Source organism: Panthera leo, chromosome A3 (assembly GCF_018350215.1).
Source record: "Panthera leo isolate Ple1 chromosome A3, P.leo_Ple1_pat1.1, whole genome shotgun sequence".
In the NCBI taxonomy this organism is placed as follows: Eukaryota; Metazoa; Chordata; class Mammalia; order Carnivora; family Felidae; genus Panthera; species Panthera leo.
In genome coordinates, this window is record NC_056681.1 from 84590958 (window position 1) to 84605672 (window position 14715).

At 34.7% G+C, this 14715-nt stretch overlaps 1 protein-coding gene across 4 annotated transcripts; it reads left to right on the forward strand.

Annotated features, from left to right (window-relative positions):
* Window positions 1–254: 254 nt before the first annotated feature.
* ETAA1 (ETAA1 activator of ATR kinase) lies at window positions 255–14505 on the forward strand. Of its 4 annotated transcripts, XM_042932486.1 has the most exons (7): window positions 255–600; window positions 1031–1123; window positions 1746–1874; window positions 2142–2218; window positions 5837–5949; window positions 6203–8235; window positions 13953–14505. In XM_042932486.1, exons 1-7 carry the CDS (start codon window positions 375–377, stop codon window positions 14069–14071), a joined length of 2790 nt encoding a protein of 929 aa, XP_042788420.1. In that variant the 5' UTR covers window positions 255–374; the 3' UTR covers window positions 14072–14505. The 4 variants fall into 4 exon arrangements, with proteins under 4 accessions (XP_042788420.1, XP_042788421.1, XP_042788422.1 ...); XM_042932487.1 differs by lacking the exon at window positions 1031–1123; XM_042932488.1 differs by lacking the exon at window positions 1031–1123 and having other exon boundaries at window positions 255–588.
* The last annotated feature ends 210 nt before the right edge of the window (window positions 14506–14715 follow it).

A 14715-nucleotide genomic window follows, 5' to 3' on the forward strand; every position in this document is an offset into this window, starting at 1 on the left:
ATCTAAATCTGAGTAATGTGTAATTCCTTCATCAATTCGGTAAAGAGATGCCAGTATACTCCATTTCCTTTCCACCTCACAGGCGCTCACACTGCGACCAGATCACTGCCCCTTTTACAATCACTTCCAATCCCAGGAGACCTAGCAGAGCCTAGCGGTCTTGGAGGCGGGCTGCGGAAGCGCCCAGCCCTGGCACCCTGACCGCTCCACCCCGCGCTCGGACGCAGCCAATCAGCGGCCGCCTCTTACGAGCGCCCCATCGGCCAAAATGGCGGCGGCCGTTGGCGCGGAGACCCGCTTGTAGTTTCATTGCTTTACTCCTCCTGTTACAAAATGTGAAAGGAGGAGCGGCTGGCGGAGGGGGGTTATAGGCAATGAGTCGGCGAAGGAAACATGGGGACAGCCCTGGCCTGAAGAGCACGCCGCCCAAAGCGGCGGCGGCGGCTGAGGAATGCAGCTCGGTGGTCGAGCCAGGGAAGAGGCGGCTGAGGTCGGCCCGCGGCTCAGGGCTCCGCAGGGCCGGAGAGAGGTCTCCCCGGCCCGTGCCACAACAAGAGCAGCCTCCAGCAGCCGCTTCGTGCAGTAAAAGTAACCCCGAGGGTGAGACGTCGGCAACGCGGCCTCTCCGGGCTTGTGCGCTGCAGCCCCACAGCCCGCTTGCCAAGGAGAAACCTGGGGTGCGGGTGGGGGTGGAGTCTGAAGTGTTTCCTTTCTCTGGGCTTCTCCCCTCGTGAATCCGAAAGGAACACGACGCCACTACCCCCGAGTTTGAGCTCTGCCCCGTTCGGTTTGACCACTCCCTTGCCGCCGCTACAGAAATAGGTCCTGTGATTTACCTGTTTGAGGAAGGGCGGCTATTTCTAGGCTGCTCCTCCAGTCAGCAGTGGCAGAGTGAGGAGAGCTGTCGGATAGACTTGCTGCCTTCACCTTGCTCCCAGGAGACTTATTCCCCTCCCCACTTAAGCTTTTGCCCTGACTTGCTTAAGTGGAGGGGTCATATGAAAAGCCGTATCTATCTCTTTCCTCAAAGCTTTGGTGATGTCTCACCTCATTACGAATAAGCCGGAAGTTCCTGTGTATGCTGGCCCTCAAAGTAGGAAACTAAGGGCCCCCGAATATTCTGGTCAGTTGTTGGTGTTCCATTTTTTAAGGATTTCTAATAAATCCTGGTAGGCACTGCACTTCCAACAAATTGTGTTCTTAAAAGTCGGCTTTTGTTACCTTGTCTTTAGTTTACTCTCATAAAGCAGTTTTGGAAAGAACAACAACATTTCTTTGTAGAAATGTAAAAGTGTAACTAGACAAAACTAACCAAGAAATGGGTCGTTAAAGCTTTTTAAAGTAATTGGTGTAAGTAGGACAGAGTTGATGAAAGAGGGCTAAACAGACTTTTACTGCTGGGAGCCGTTTGGTTTTTGAAATATATCTATAAATTATAGGTGGTTCCCAAAGCCTCCCAAGTTCCAGTGGTAATGAATGAAGTGATTAGATCATACACTGTTACACATTCATAGAGCTACTAGTCTATCTTAAAATACTTGCTATTTACAATGTCAAATTTGTCAAGTATTACAAGGATTTTTATGTGAAATATTTCAGTTGTGGTTAGAGTAATATCATCTCAGGGAGAACATTTTATAATTGTACCATAAAAAGTAATCTAAGGGATATTTGACATTGGGGTATTATGAAGTAAAGTGATGCTTTGCAATGCAACAATTGTTTTTTAATCTTATTTTACTTAGAAAGGTATGAAACACCAAAGAGAGTGCTGAAAATGGATTTATTGTCATCTACCTTCAGTTCTCCTAATGATCCAGATGGACAGAATGATATCTTTTGGGATCAAAATTCTCCAATGACAAAACAGTTAGGTAATTTATTATTAATTAGCATTTTTATCTGGGTAAATATTTGGTAAATGATTAGGATTTAACTATAGAATTTCAGTCAGGTAGTAGCAGGAACTTTATACAACAGAAGTTTTTTGAGAATCTTCCGTGATTGTTATGATATGCTTGTGATGTCAGTGCACAGTGATCTAAGCCATGCTAATTAAAATTGTTTTCTAAGAAGTGACTGCTGTTTTTAAAAATTAAGTTTTTTGTTTACAGTTCATAGAAATGTTTTTGTTTCTTTAGGTAAAGGAAGAAGAAAACAGATTTACACTACTGATAGTGATGAAATCTCACATATTGTTAATCGTATTGCTCCTCAGGTAAATATCACTAGGTTTGTACTTTATTTAAAAACCGTGAAAATTATGCTACTAGGCCCACATATAGTTCACTTGGATGAGAAAAATTTGGTCTTTTACAGTTCTTCTGAAAATAGAGCAGTAAAGGTTACTTTTACCTTTTCTACTACTGAAATGTAGGTTTTGAAAAAAGGGACATAATGTATAATTGGTAATATATATTTTCCTAAGAATGTATCTTACTTTAATTTTTTTAGTGATGAAATTCGACTAGAGCTTTGCGTTTATTTTTTTTATAATTTTTTTTTTTAACTTTTATTCAGTTTTGAGAGAGAGTCAGAGTGTGAGTGGGGGAGGGGCAGAAAGAGAGGGAGACACAGAATCTGAAACAGGCTCCAGGCTCTGAGCTGTCAGCACAGAGCCTGATGCGGGGCTTGAACTCACAAACCGTGATATCATGACCTGAAGTCAGACACCCAACCGACTGAGCCACCCAGGTGCCCCTGTGTTTATTTTAATGTTGTTCAACCATATATGGCCTCATTTTTAAAGTTACTAAAATAATAGAATCAAAAAATAAAAATTTAAACTTTTAAGTTTTTTGTGAGTGGTATTTGTTTACGGTCTACAGCCTACTTTTTCCCCATTAAAATTGCTCTTCTTAATACTTGTGGACTAATAAGATCATTGAGCAACATTCATAAAAGTGGAAAGAACACTAGATTTGGAGTCAGTTCTGAGTCCACCTCCTAAACTGAGTGACCATATGCAAATCACTTAAGTTCTCAGAACTTCATTCAGATATAAACTAGAATTAGTACTTGTCTTGCCCTCTCCATTGGACTATTAGGAGGAATAAATTAGTTAAAAATTCTTTGTAAACTAAAGAGCACTATAAATGTAAGGTTGTGTTATAGTTTATGATAGTTATTTGCTATCATAGAATCATCTTCAAAAGTTTCTTTCTCTTTGTTTCAGTTCCTGTACTGCTTGAATGAAATAGAAATACAAGTTTAGGGGCGTCTGGGTGGCTCAGTTGGTTAAGCTAAGCTTCTGATTCTTAGTTTTGGCTCAGGTCATGATCTTGTGCTTATGGGATCAAGCCCTGCATGGCGTTCTGCTGACTGCATGGAGTCTGCTTGGGTTCTCTCCCCCTCTCTCTGCCCCTGCCCTGCTCACGCTTTATCTCTCTTTCTCAAAGTAAATAAACTTTAAAAAAAAAAAAAAAAGAAAGAAATATAAAGTTTAAGTCAACCTCCGTTTTGATCCTCTTCTCTCTCTTTTTCTTATTTAACAATATTTAAGTCTAGAAAACATTTTAGTTTGGGATTTTTTTCCTTGACATACCCTTATCAAGGGTTTATTGTTTATGGTAAACAATAGATGGCACTGGCCCAAACTGTGGTTACAAGGAATCACCGTCATCCAGGTGAAGGAGACAGGAAATAAGTTTTCTTTAGTGGCTATAAAACATCTGAAATTACAGTTAGCACAGTCAAAACAACTATGTTGCTACTAGCTCTGCATTCCGTGTTTGGCATGTCATAGAAATTCATTTTACATATGGTTCAGTAGTTAAATAGCTTTTATGCCACGATACTATTTACTTCATAAGTTAACAATAGATCTTCATTAGTTGTGGGTTTCACATGAAAGAAGCATATAAAATGTGTTTGGGCTGGCCAGCTTAAATTGTGATAAAAAGGTAGTTGAGTAAATTACTGGACCCTTTACCTAAGTGGGCTGGAAATAATAGCTCACATAAAGAAGTGGCAACAATATGCAAGTCGTAACTTGTATATAAGAAAAAATACAGTGAAATTAGTTGCTTTTAAATGTTACTTTTTTCAACTAAGCACTTTTAAAGCCTATAGATATTTGGTAGTATCAAGGTCTTTTAAAAAGACTGACATGTTCTCATAATGACATAGTCATGCTTTTTATTTTTAGGTGAGTTACCCCCTCAAATAGTTATTTAAGTCACCTTGGTATTTTCAGAGGTGACATTTTTTTAAAATATGCACTTCCATATTCAGTGGACAATCATTTCACTTTCTTCAGGGATACTTTTCATATGGTGTTTGTTTGAAGATGTATATTTTTTCATCATTTTTATACAACTACACACTGTATATAGGAGTAAATGAAGTAATATGTTCAGATACCTTATAGCACCTGGATTGTAGTTGGAAATCAATGAATTATGCAATTATTATTAAAGATATTTTAAAAATATAATTAATATAAAAACATACAAGGGCCCTTGTATACATAAAATTGGACATATAAAGCTGTCCTACCTTTATTCTCTAAAAAAGTCAATTAATTTTAAAATACTTGGTAAATGGACAAAGTGCCCATAATTAAATCATTAAGAATGTTATTTTCCCTAAATTCAAGGTTGTTGAAGCAAAAGTGGAAATGTATAGAGTCTAAAAGTAAACTTACTGATTTACTGGAGTATTTTGTGAAACTAAAATCTACTAGGTTCAAGTGGACATCTAACAAAACTGCTAAACTGCTTGTTGATTGAGGATTTTAAAGTATCAAGTTGTAGGGATCTTTTCACCTAAACCTAGCAAATAAATGTAAACTGATATATTCTTTATGCCTAGCATTTTGTTAGATGCTGAACTATAATAATCATAAGATCATTCCATGCCTTCAAGTATCCTATAATCTAGTGATAAGATTATTTTTACCTTGTGTGATATTATGTTCATTCTGAGTACTGTGTTCATTCTAAGTACAAAAATAGAGTAGAAAATGGTTAACCTATTTGATTTGTTGGTTTGGTTTGTAACTAATGAATAAACTCATTTTCTAATTTTTTGCTTGATCAGATGACTGAAAGACATAGCAAAAATATCCAGGATTAAAATGGCTTTTTCCTATCCATCATAGTGGTCAAACTTCTCTTTCTCCTTTCTCTACTTATTTTTGTTCTTATTCCTACCTTATTCTTAGCATTAGTTCTAACCTTGCACTTTCTAACTCATTTGTGAGTTAGTGCAATCCTGTTGACCTGAATTCTAAGTGTTCCCAATTCAGGTCAACATGGATTGTCCAACTTTAGATAAAGATTATGATGGGGATAGTGAAAATATGGAGAATCAGGTGATATAGAAAGAATTCCATATGAATCTCTATTCTTAGGAAGTCAGTTTTCTTTTGATAATAACTATGCCTTTGCCATTAAATATGCACTTGTTAAATTCTTAGAACTTAATTTTTTTTGAAAATAAGGAAATACAAATTCTGAATATTTTCATTTCCTGAAACATAAATGGATCACTTCTTGCAACTTGTTATTGCCATCCTCCAACTTCTCATTGTTCTGGAGCTTGTTTAGTAAACTATCACCTTACCACAGTTTATTGCTTTAGGAAGATGATTCAATGTAGTTAGTTTTTCTTTCTTTCTTTCTTTCTTTCTTTCTTTCTTTCTTTCTTTTCTTTTCTTTCTCTTCTTCCTTCCTTTCCCTTTCTTTCTTTTTCTTTTCTTTTTTTCTTCCTTCCTTTCCCTTTCTTTCTTTTCTTTCTCTCCCTTTCCCTCTCCCTCCTTTTCCCTCCCTCTCCCTCCCCCTCCTTCCCTTCTTTCCTTCCTTTGTAAACATATCTCTTTTCCTTTCTGCCAAAGGATGAAAAACCAACAACAAACTCCATGCTAGGCATGTGGATTGGTGCTTCTGCTATTCCTTGTACTCCTAGTGTAGCAAAAGGCAAATCAAGAGCAAAAATCAGCTGCACAAAGTAAGTTCAAACTTTTCAGCTTTTCTGACATTCAGTGGAGTAAATATATTTAATAATACTCTGCTTTGATTTTGTAAATCTATTAAAATATTTATAAATTACTTTTTTCAGTTTTGACATGTAAAACTTTAGACTTAAAATAATTGTGTTGAAATTTTGAGTTTTAATATATTAAAATATGTTTGATAACAACTGAATATTTATAATGACTCTTAGAAGCTTTCTTAATTATGACTTTTTAAATGTTTAATAGGTTGAAAACACAAAATCAAGAGGAAGAACTTATGAAATTGGCTAAGCAATTTGATAAAAATATGGAAGAGCTAGATGTGATTCAAGAGCAAAAGAAGAGAAATCATGATTTTATCCAGACAATTTCAGAAGCAGAGACTTTCAGTAATTATAAAGATAATGTACAGATGCAGTTATTACATGATATAGTTCCAGAAACAGATAATGCTATAATGAAGAACCCAATGGAAGAAAACACCAAAATGTCTGTGATAAATGATCAAAATAGCAGTCAGAAGCCATTTGACCAAAATGCTGAAGCAGCCTTTAATGCCATTTTTGATGGCTCTACTCAGAAATGTAGTGGACAGTTCAGCCAAGATCTGTCAGATGCTTTTTTGAACACAAGTAATACTACCTTTGGAAAGAAAAGCGCTTTGAAAAAGGAGAAAATCATTACTAATGAAACTCTGGTCACTGAAAAACTGCCAGATAAAACCCCAGGATCACTTTCTTGTCAAGTAGATACTCTTGGAATGACAAATCCATGTGTGACTTCTTACACTGAGAAGCCAGAAGCTTTTAATAAACACCTTGATGCATTTCCTACCAGTGATTTTGAGGATGATTGGGAAAACTTACTAAATAATGAACCTTTTGTTATGCAAAATGTCAAAATGTATGAACTTTCCCCAGCTCCTAAAACAGCCCAGATTGCTGATCAAAAGAGTATTTGTAACTTTAACAATAAGTGTGATAAACATAAGTCAAGAATGAATACAAGCCTAGGTGCCAGGTTAAGGGATTCAAAAATTGTACAAGATCTCCCTTCAAAGACACATAACAAGGAATTAATAGATTCTGGAAAATACAGTTTTTCACTAAATCCAAATGATGAACCAAACAAATTGCCATCCAGTGGATATATAATGAAACTTGAGAAATCTTTCAATAAAATTGTTCAAGACTGTTCAGTTGCATCTAATCTGACAAAAGTAAAAGATATGCATACTAAATTTACTTCTAACGTAAATACTTTTGAAAAATCTACTTTGAACACAGGATATTCTAATGAACAAGAAAATAAGTCCATTTTTAATCAGTCTTTTAAAGCACCTGCTAATATAAATCCTTTTGGCTCTGCAACTTTGGGCAATGAAACCAGTGTTTATAATACAAATCAGACTAATGCATCAAAGTTAGGTTCTTTCTTTGATGACTGGAATGATCCATCATTTGCCAATGAAATTGTTAAAGCATGCCATCAATTAGAGAATACCTGGGAAGCAGATGATGTAGATGATGATTTATTATACCAAGCATGTGATGATATTGAAAGACTAACTCAGCAACAAGACATTAGAAAGGGCAGCAAGATACCAGAAAGTACACTTGAGATCAATAATAGTTCCAAACATGGAGCCAAAAACATATTTACTACATCTAAACAAGAAAGTCAGTTGGTGCAATCAAAACATTTGAATCTCAGCAGCATTTCAGGGCACACATCTTTCACAAATAGCTCACAATTAAATAAACCAGTGAAGATGGATAAAAGGGAAATCTGTGGAAATTCTCCAAGTTTTTTAGGTGCTACAACAAATTTGACAATATACTCCAAGAACTCAAATTGTCATATCAATAATCTGCATTTCTCCTGGAATAACACTGATGTTCCAATACAAGTGAAAAGTCCACAGTCAGTTCTTATGGGAAGTTCAAGTTTGAATGTGAGTTCAGATTATAGGAATACAGAAACTGCTACTTATAAGAAGAAATTAAGTACTCAGCATCTGTCCCATAGGAGCACAAGAGATGGAGATCAGAGTGGCCTTAACAGAACAGTTAGATTTCCTAAGTATACATTTACAAAGATGAAAAATTCTCAAATTCTTTCCCAGTTTAATCAAAATTGTCTACCAGGAAGTATTTCTGATACCAAAATTACACAGGGTTTGGAGAAAAATAAAACTCCTGTCCACTCGTTTTGTGGGAGGGCTATTCAACAACAGTGTTTGGTGAAACGTTCTGAATCTTTGAAACAGCCTTCAAAAGGTATGTATAAAGTAGTTTGAAAATTATCACCTGGGAAAGTAGCTAACCTAGTTATTTGTTGTATCGAATTTGTGTAACATGTAAGATTAAAAAAGTATGACATTTAACTAGAATTCTTAAAGTGACTCTTAGGAATAATTATGCTGTAATATACAAAGAGGGGTGATTTATGTTTTCAAAAGACTGCATCAGATTCTTTCCCAGCTTTTAATTCAGTGACTAGCATATAGTAGGTATTCAATAAATATTTGTTGAATGTTTTCTGAATTATTTACTAGGAAATTGTACTTTTAGATCTATTTCCAAGAGATTATGTTTACTAAATATCTCATTGTTTTAAAACTTCATTCATACTCCTATGTTTAGCAGAACATTGAGGTGAGCAATATTTGAAAATTCAGAGCATTCTAATTAAACACATTTGCTGTGATGGTTAGAATTGCAGTTTGCTTACTCAGTACAGCCTGTCTGTCATCTTTGATTTTTCTGATTCCTCTCCCACAATTCTATCAAGTTGCATTGTTTCTATCTCAGAAAAATACATCTTAAAATTGTCCATTTTCCTCACTCAACCTCTACTACCCTTATCCAAGCTAACATTTCTTGACTAGATTCCTGCAGTTCTTTTATCTGTCTCTTTTCAACTCTAGTCTCCAAACAGTAGAGACTGTTTTTTTTAATTTTTAAAAACAAATTTTTTTTGAAAACAAATTTTTTTAAAAACAATTTTTTAAACAAATTTTTAAAAACTTTAATTTTTAAAAACAAATAGGCAGACATGGCATTCTTGTGCTTACCCACAGCCTTCAATGATGGCCATCATCTTTCAAATAATATTCCAACTTTACACTGATCTACAAGGCCCTGGATTATCACTCCTTGCCTGCCTACCTTCTTTTTTACCTCACCTACTAAGTAAGTTTCAGTTACATTAGCTGTCTTTCAGTTCTCAAACAGCATAGTTTCTTTCCTAGTTCAGGAGCTCTGACTATGCTGTTCCCAACTAAAACTATTTCTTCCTGATGTTTGTCTCCCCTTCTCCCCACCCCCATCCGTCTTTTGGTTGGTGCTTTTTTATCCTTAGGTCTCAGTTTAAGTATGACCTTCTCACAGAGACCTTCCTTGAACAATCTATAGGTCTTTTCCTTGTCATTTTCCATCATCTCTCTTATTTCTTTTATCACAGTTTGCAATTAAGTATTGATTATTGTCTGTCTTATCTGTGAATACCTAGACCTACCACAGCATCTCCCACATAGAAGATGTTTAGTAAGTATCTGAATGAATACCATGTAATATAATGTGAAAAATCTGTTATTCACTGATACTGTAATCTTTTTTAAAAGGCACTGTATCTGGCATAACTACTTGTACTTCTTAATGTCCAGTTCTTTCTCACAGCCTTACATTTTTACAGATGCTATTTCCTTCACCAAAACATAGTACCCCCACATGCATATACCAAATCTGCCTGGCCATTTTCCATTTGTCCTTTAAAACACAGTATGTTTTTATTCAGCTCAATAATTTAGGTTCACTTTCTCTGGGTTTCTCCAATACCCAGCTTTAACTTCTGTTATAGCATTTACTATGCTAGCTTGTAATTACAGATGTTTTTTAATCAGTCTCCCTCACTTCGGGCTAATATTAGGATTTTTATCTATTATGTAGATCGATGCTAATAAGGTGAGGGAGATTTTATCTTCTTTTAACATTACATCATTGTTTTCTGTTTAGATTCTAGATGGTGCTTTTGTTGGCATTACTGCTCAACTTTCCTATTTAAGTGATCCTTTTTTTTTTTTTTTACTCGTAACAGTAATATGCTCGTTGTTTAAGAAGAAAGAAAGCAGAGTAAATTAATTTGAAGTGAAAAATTAAATTCTCAGTTTCTCTTTTTGCACAGCCATGCCTCAGGAAAACCATAGCTAACAGTTTAGAATACATCATTTAACATTTTCTGTGCATATAAAAACGTGTGTGTGTGTGTGTGTGTGTGTGTGTGTGTGTGTGTGTGTGTATGCCTATACATCTATCAGATGGAATTATATGCTATGTACCTACTATTTGGCAACTTGGTTTTGCCTTCACTTAACATAGCTATCTTTTCCAGTTTTGTTTTTTTTTTTTTTTTTGTAATGTATGTTTATTTTTGAGAGAGAGAGAGACAGAGTGCAATTTGGTGAAGGGCAGAGGGGCAGAGAAGGAGACACAGAATCTGAAGCAGGCTCCAGGCTCTGAGCTGTCAGCACAGAGCCCAACGCAGGGCTCAAACCCATGTACCGTGAGATCGTGACCTGAGCCGAAGTCGGATGCTTAACTGACTGAGCCACCCAGGCGCCCCTCTTTTCCAGTTCTATGTATAGTTTTGCTTCAGTCCTTTTAATGACTGTATAGTATGTCATTATATGGATGTACCTTGATTTATTTAACTGCCTCTCTATTGACAGGAAGTTCAGTTTGGTTGCATTTTTTACATTACAAACAATACTCCAGTGAATATACTTCTACATAAATTTCTGCATGCTCCTGTGATTGTATCTGTTAATTACTGAAAAATTGATGTAAGAATGTTTTGAAGTTTAGTGGATGTCATTAAATCTTCCCAAAAAGTTTCATCAATTTATATTCTTACCAACACCAACAATTAATATTTCCCTATATTATAGCCTAGATATTTTGAAACTTTAAAAATTGTCGTTAATGTATAATTTTTATTTTTATTTAAATAAATCATTTAAATAATTTAAGTTTATATTTAAGTAAATGTATTTAATTGGACCAAACTCTCAACATGAAATTATGTAAATACAGTTATAATTATGTTAAAGAGTACTAAAGATCTCTCTGGAATATTTGAGTTTTCCCAAAACTATCTACTACCTTATCTGCATATTTTATGAGTGGATAATCTGCCTTTCAGTTTATTTTATCAATTTTTTTAAGTTTACTGATAGTACCTAATCTTCTAATTAACATTAATCTTCTATTTTCTATTGTTTCCACTTTATTTTACTTTGTTTTGTAGCAAGCTACTTTCTAGAGAACACCTTTGAAACAAAACCCATTTAACCCTTGTTTTAAGGCAGGGTTTGGTAAACCATGGCCCATCCACATCCAGCCCAGAGCCTGTTTTTATGCAGCATGCTAAGATGTTTTTCACATTTTAAATAGTTGAGAAAATCAAGAGAAAAGTAATATTTCATGACTTTTGAAAATTACATAGAATTCAGATTTCATTGTCCATAAACTAAGTTTTGTTTGAACATAGTCACATCATTTATATTGTCCATGGCTGTTTTCATGCTACAATAACAGAGCTGAAGAGTTGCAACAAGAGACCATATGACCTTCAGAGGTTAATATATTAACTTTCTGGCCCTTTACAGAATTTTTTTTTTTCTTCCTGATTTCTGCCTTATAATAAAGATTAAGAAGAGCCACTCTTAGGGCGCCTGGGTGGCTCAGTCGGTTGAGTGTCAGACTTAGGCTCAAGCCCTGCATCAGGCTGTGTGCTGTTTCAGAATCTGTGTCTCCTCTCTCTGCCCTTGATCATGGTCTGTATCTCTCTCTCAAAAATAAACCAATATTTAAAAAAAAAAAAAAAAAAAAAAAAAAAAAAGAGCCACTCTTGCTTTGTACCTTGAAATAGTTTGAAACTTTGCCATGTATGTTTATTGCAGAATGAGCTAAAGGAAGGGCTGATGAGAGAAAAGGGTGACTCTCTCTAAATCAAATTTTCATGGTGTGACTTTATATCATTTGAAATTATTTTTCCAAGAATTTCACCATGTTAGTTGTAAACCCAGTTTTAGGGAGCTATGTTCTTTTCTGCTGTCGTGGATTATTAATCTGTTTTCCTTCCAAACTTGTGGTCAATTGAATGCAACTGTGTATGTGTGAATTCTGAGTTTCTTGTATTTCTCAGCTTTGAGACTAAAATATTAGATGACTAGTCAAGCTAATTATAAAGTATCTTGTAGCATCTTTCTATAGGGAGAAATAGCTACAAATCTGTGAGGTAATAAGTTCAGGAAATAAGTCATCAGAGTCATCTAGGGAGTTTATCTGAAATATTTCTCTCTTACCCTGAATACCCTCTCCCATTTCCAATTATACCAAGAAAGGAAGGGGAGACAGATAATCTATTTTGGACAAATAATCTCCCTTAGGTAATAAGAGAAATGTCTTAGAACAAATTCTAAACCTGTGTCTAGATGTTAATGTAAATAATATTTCTCTGCCAACAGTACTACAGATTGTTATTCTATGAGAGACAGATTTTACAACATAAACAGTTTTACCAATACAAGGTTGCTTAAATATGATGGTCTTAATTTTCAAACATCATTTAAATGAGAAAATATGTTTGCTAATTTCAAAGTTTGATTCTTATTAGCATTACATAGATAATCTAATATTTTAGCTCAAAGTGACTTAACTCTGGAATTAAATTCATTTTATTAGAACTCAGTATTTTGGCAGAGGTAGAATTGGATGTTACTAAAATCAAACTTAATTTTATTTTCATTTACTTAATTTAAAACACATTGTTTATTTTATAGTACATTTACCTAAAGTATACTAAAAGCATACTAAAATATGCTGCATAGGAATGTCAGAATGCTTCACATTTTTATATATTAAAAAGACATTCGAATTGAAGTTTTCATTCAGATATTAATGCTCCTTGAAATAATCTTTTAAAAATATTTTTAATGTTTATTTACTAGAGAGAAAGAGAGATAGTGAGCATGACTGGGGGAGGGGCAGACAGAGAAAGGGGGAAAGAGGATCAGAAGCCAGCTCTGTACTGACAGCAGAGAGCCCTATGCAGGGCTCAAACTCACAAACTGAACCATGAGATCATAACTTGAGCCAAAGTTGGACATTCAACTGAGCCACTCACGTGCCCCTGAAATAATTTTCTAATGTTTATATAAAATGTGTCCTCCAAATAAAAACATCTGACAGTGAATTATATATTTATTGACATGATAGATTTCACTGGATCACTCTAAAACATTTTTTCCTGAATGGCTAAAATGAAAATCTTAGAGCTCTCTAGAGGAAAAAAAATTAGCATGAATATTGGTACAGCTTATAGTAAATGTATACTATTTAAGGTGTTGGTATTTGAATTCATTATATTTTGACTACCTTTCTGTTGAAGTTTATATATTACATCTAAAATCCCAGGTTTTGGGGATACCTGGGTGGCTCAGTATGTTATTAGGCATTGGACTTCGGCTCAGGTCATGATCTCATGGTTCACAAGTTCGAGCCCTGCATCAGGCTCTGTGCTGTCCCCCTCTCGTACTTTGTCTTTCTCTTTCTCAAAAATAAATAAAACATTAAGACAATTAAAAAGTAAAATAAAATTCTAGTTCTTAAAAAATACTCATTTGTCAATTATGTAAATTAGATTTTATTCATAAGAATTATATGCTGGGAAGTCAAAATGTACAGTTTTAATCAAATGAATTTTATCACACTGTGAAAGGTGTATAAAATAGGAATGGATTGATCAGTACTTGATTTTCTTTTGGCCTAGAACACTGTATCTGTACATCAAATATCGTATTTAGTAGTTTAGTGTGATTTAATAGTTATACCAATGTGGCAAGTCTGGATGATAAAAGTAAAAAATTAAAACTCATGTTCAAGATGACTGTGTAGTCTATAAAAGTAATATCTATATTTTGTTTAATTTTTAGAGGAAGAAGAGAAAAATAAAAAATATTCTCCTGAAGAAATTCAAAGAAAAAGACAAGAAGCACTGGTTCGAAGAATGGCCAAAGCACAAGCATCATCTGTAAAGGCAGCTCCCACTTAACTTGATTTCTTTTATGAAATATTATTTGGAAGACTTAACAAAGACAGTTAATAACTATCTATGATAGGGAATATTCTTTCTTGATTTCTCTGTGAGAAATTTAATGCTGAGTTATAAAGCATGGACTTCTATTTTATTTAATAAATCAGTGTTTGCAGTGGTTAATGAAACCTTTCCTTGAAGAGGTATGTGAAAGTAATTGCATATACGTTTTAGAAATTCAGGAAAGTTAGTAATTATGGTATAAAATTATACAGAATAAAGGAGTTATCTTTTCAAATATTGTGGATCATCCAAAAATAATTTGCTAATTTTTTTATTGTAATAACTTCCTAATACAAAGCTTCATCTTACTAAGAAATGAGACTTTAAAAAAATTTTTTTTAATGTTTATTTTTGAGAGACAGAGTGCGAGCAGGAGAGGGGCAGAGAGAGAGGGAGATACAGTCTGAAGCAAGCTCCAGGCTCTGAGCTGTCAGCACAGAGCCTACTGTGGGGCTTGAACTCCCAAATTGCAAGATCATTACCTGAGCCAAAGTCGAATATTTAACCAACTGAGCCACCTAGGCTCTAGAGACTTTTTTTTTTTTAGTCTTACTTTCAGTAACTGTTTCTTAAAGGTTTTATAGATTTCTGAATCTTAA